This window comes from Grammomys surdaster, unplaced genomic scaffold (assembly GCF_004785775.1).
Source record: "Grammomys surdaster isolate TR1022 unplaced genomic scaffold, NIH_TR_1.0 255, whole genome shotgun sequence".
NCBI lineage: Eukaryota > Metazoa > Chordata > Mammalia > Rodentia > Muridae > Grammomys > Grammomys surdaster.
Window position 1 is genome coordinate 7,240,236 of NW_021604696.1, and position 3,094 is coordinate 7,243,329.

General features: G+C 47.8%; 1 protein-coding gene across 1 annotated transcript in view; it reads left to right on the top strand.

The window, feature by feature from the left end:
- Vwa3b (von Willebrand factor A domain containing 3B) overlaps positions 1–1,916 on the top strand; it is a 165,828-nt gene extending 163,912 nt beyond the window's left edge. The window contains 1 exon segment of the mRNA XM_028775375.1: positions 1,676–1,916. Within this exon segment, the coding sequence (XP_028631208.1) occupies positions 1,676–1,916 (241 nt within the window).
- Positions 1,917–3,094: the final 1,178 nt, after the last annotated feature.

The following is a 3,094-nucleotide window of genomic DNA, read 5'->3' on the forward strand; positions in this document are numbered from 1 at the left end:
GATAGATAGATAGATAGATAGATAGATAGATAGATAGATAGATAGATTATATATCTTTTTGTTCCCTCTGCCCCTCCTCCCTCAGTCCCTGAAGGCAGGTAGACAGGTCCCTGCTTATTCTCTGAGTATTTGTAGAACATGGAAAACTTCCCACTGCCTTCCCTCCTTGCTCTTACTCCTAAGAAGCTGTATGTTACAAAGCCTGCCATCAGTGCTGACAGATGGCCATTGGAGAAAAGCAAAACAGAATCAACTTAGCTCTGAAGGGGCAGCAGAGTGAGAGGCATTGGAAGCCATGGGGATAAGAGTTCAGAGTTCACAGAGCAAGTGCCCCCCGGTATTACCTCGAGGCGTGGCCTCCATATGTCTTGAGGCACCTGTTATCCCAGAGATTTTACATCAGCAGGAGCCCAGACCTCACAAGATAGTTAGTGTATGGAGTCCAGGAAAGCTTTCTTTTATCTCACTGTTCCTTAGGCCAGGTTTTTTGGAAGTTTGTTTTGTTTTGTTTTGTTTTGTTTTGTTTTGTTTTCATCCTCTCTTGAGAATTCCCTCCTGAGTCCCGTGGCAATCTTGTAAAATAATCATATTTGATAAAATCTAATCCATTGCGGAGTATTTGAGGGATAGAATTTTTCTGTTTGATAATAACTAGAAGACTTCTCCCGGCTCATCTTTTTCCTCTGACGTCTTCTAGAAGGATTGGAAGCAGTGATGCTCCGAACTTAACTAGGGCAAAGACAAAACAAAACTGGTTCTGAGCGGTGGCAAGGGTGGCCAGGTGCCATTTAATCCCAGGTATTTGGTGCTCTTAACACGGCCTGACTCGGCCTTAACACAGGTCCTGAAAAAGAAATTCCTGAACCTCCGGGCAGTGGTGGTATACACCTTTAGTCCCAGCACTTCGGCGGCAGAGGCAGGCAGATTTCTGAGTTCGAGGCTAGCCTGGTCTACAGAGTGAGTTCCAGGACAGCCAGGGCTACACAGAAAAACCCTGTCTCGAAAAACAAAACAAAACAAAACAAAACAAAACAAAACAAAACAAAGAAAAGAAATTGCCAACCAACTGGCTGTGGTGAGTGGGCCAGATAGAAATTGTAGCATTGCCAAGAAGCCCTCTCTGAAGAAAAGCCAACACTCCTTGGTAAATAAACACTACGTCTGGTGCATTTCCTAAATAAGTCTTCATTTATGACACCATAGGCAGGCCTGTGTGTTTTTGTTTTGTTTTTTTGTTTTTTATTGAATGTAATTAAAAGTCACATCGCTGTTGGCATTTGGGAAAGTGTATCTGACGGTGCATCTTGAACAACCAAACTTGAGAAACCCAGGGCTGCAGAAGCTCTAATTCAAGGATGGGGGTGAGGGGAGCAATGATAGAGCCAGGCTGACTTGCTGGTGGGCAGGGGTCGGCGCTGACGCAGGTCCTGGGGCACCTGGGCTTGAGTTAGCTGTTTCTTGGTTGAGTAGGGACTGGTCCACATGGCTAGGTTTTCCCTTCTGTGTGGGGCTCCTACGAGTAGACATTCACTGAATGAAGTAAGCCTAACGTGTCCAACACCTAAGGCTTGGACAGAGCGTAGAGACCCCTGCCGAGGTGAGCTGGAGATTTCTGCACCCATCCTGGAGCAGTCAGGTCCAGGCATCCCTCAGCCTCTCCTCTGTCTCTCTCTAGGGAGGAAGTAGATTCAAGTAACTCTTCCCATCTCTGGACGGTGACAGAAGAAGGCACTGATTATTTGAAACAGCCGAGACAAGAGAACCTCAGAAAAAAGAAAAAGAAGCCCACCAAGAGGTCACCTCTCCAGGAGCTAATGTGCTCAGATTCTGACGGCTCTTCCCGCGGCACCAGGTCCCCTGAATCTATCCCCAGCCCCTTCCCTGAGCCCAGGGTGGGGGATGGGGAGGCACCCTGAACCTATATGACACTTCGAAACCTAGTGTATGTGAGAGTGTCCCCCAGTTTCTAAGCCAGTGTAGGAGGTCCTAGCACAATAAATCACCCCCACCCCAGTCATGCTGACATCCATTTTCCCAGAGAAGGTTTTCCACACGTGGCCTAGGACGCCGCCAACTTCGCCTTCGCCACACCGCCACCAGGAGCAGCCCTGCCCTGACAGAGTCCAGCCACCCACAGCGAAAGGGGCTGAGGACCCGCCGCTGAGGAACCCTAACAAACCCTAGTGGCAGCTAACTTTAAGCAAGCCACTGTCCCCAGGGTTGCTCAGACCCCAGCCTCTGGACCCTGTGGAGCAAGCCTCTCTTCTGAGGTAAGGCTTGCCTTCTTTCTATCCAGTATCTTCCCTGAGGATGAGAGGCAGCCCCCTGTCCCCAGCCTGGCTCTCCTACTGTTTGAGCTTAGGAGTCTTTCTGGACATTCCTTGTCCCACCTCCTCTGTCACACCAAGCTGTCGTCAGGCTTTTGATATATATGTAGCAGCATTAGCCTGGCAGGCTGCTGTTAGAATGCCCGAGGTTCTTTGAGGGCTCCATGTAGTTAGGCTTCACCCCTGCCGAGTCGCTTTAAATTGGTTCTTCCTTGGGAATTAAGGATTTTGTTACACAGTGTGGAGACTGAAATTAATACTTGGTCAGTAGCTTGTCTGAGAGCTGAAAGACTGAGTGTTCTCTGTTACTGTTTCCTGAATATTTTTAGTGAGCCCTTCCTAATTGATTTTGTCTGTAGTCTGTTGTAGGTACCTCTGAGTGCAGAACCCGAATAAAATCAAAATCTCTTACATTGGAAACATTATTCTGGTTGCTCATTTGCTAATCCCCCCTTCTCCTCTTTCTTCTTCTTCTCCTCCTTCTTCTCCTTCTCCTCCTCTTCCTCCTCCTCCTTCTCCTCTTCCTTCTCTTCCTTCTCCTTCTTCCTCTTTTTTCTCCCCGCACCTTCCTTCAGAGATCCACCTGCCTTTGCCTCCCAAGTGCTAGGATTAAAAGCGTGCACCACTGTGGCCCAACTTGCTGATGTCTTCCTCAAACACAGTTTATTATCACTGTATCAAAGTTCTGCTCACTTAATTTCAAAGCTGAAATAGTTCTCTCAAAGCTTCCTTTTTCCAGGAGGTAACAGTCCTTGGGCTATTTTTAA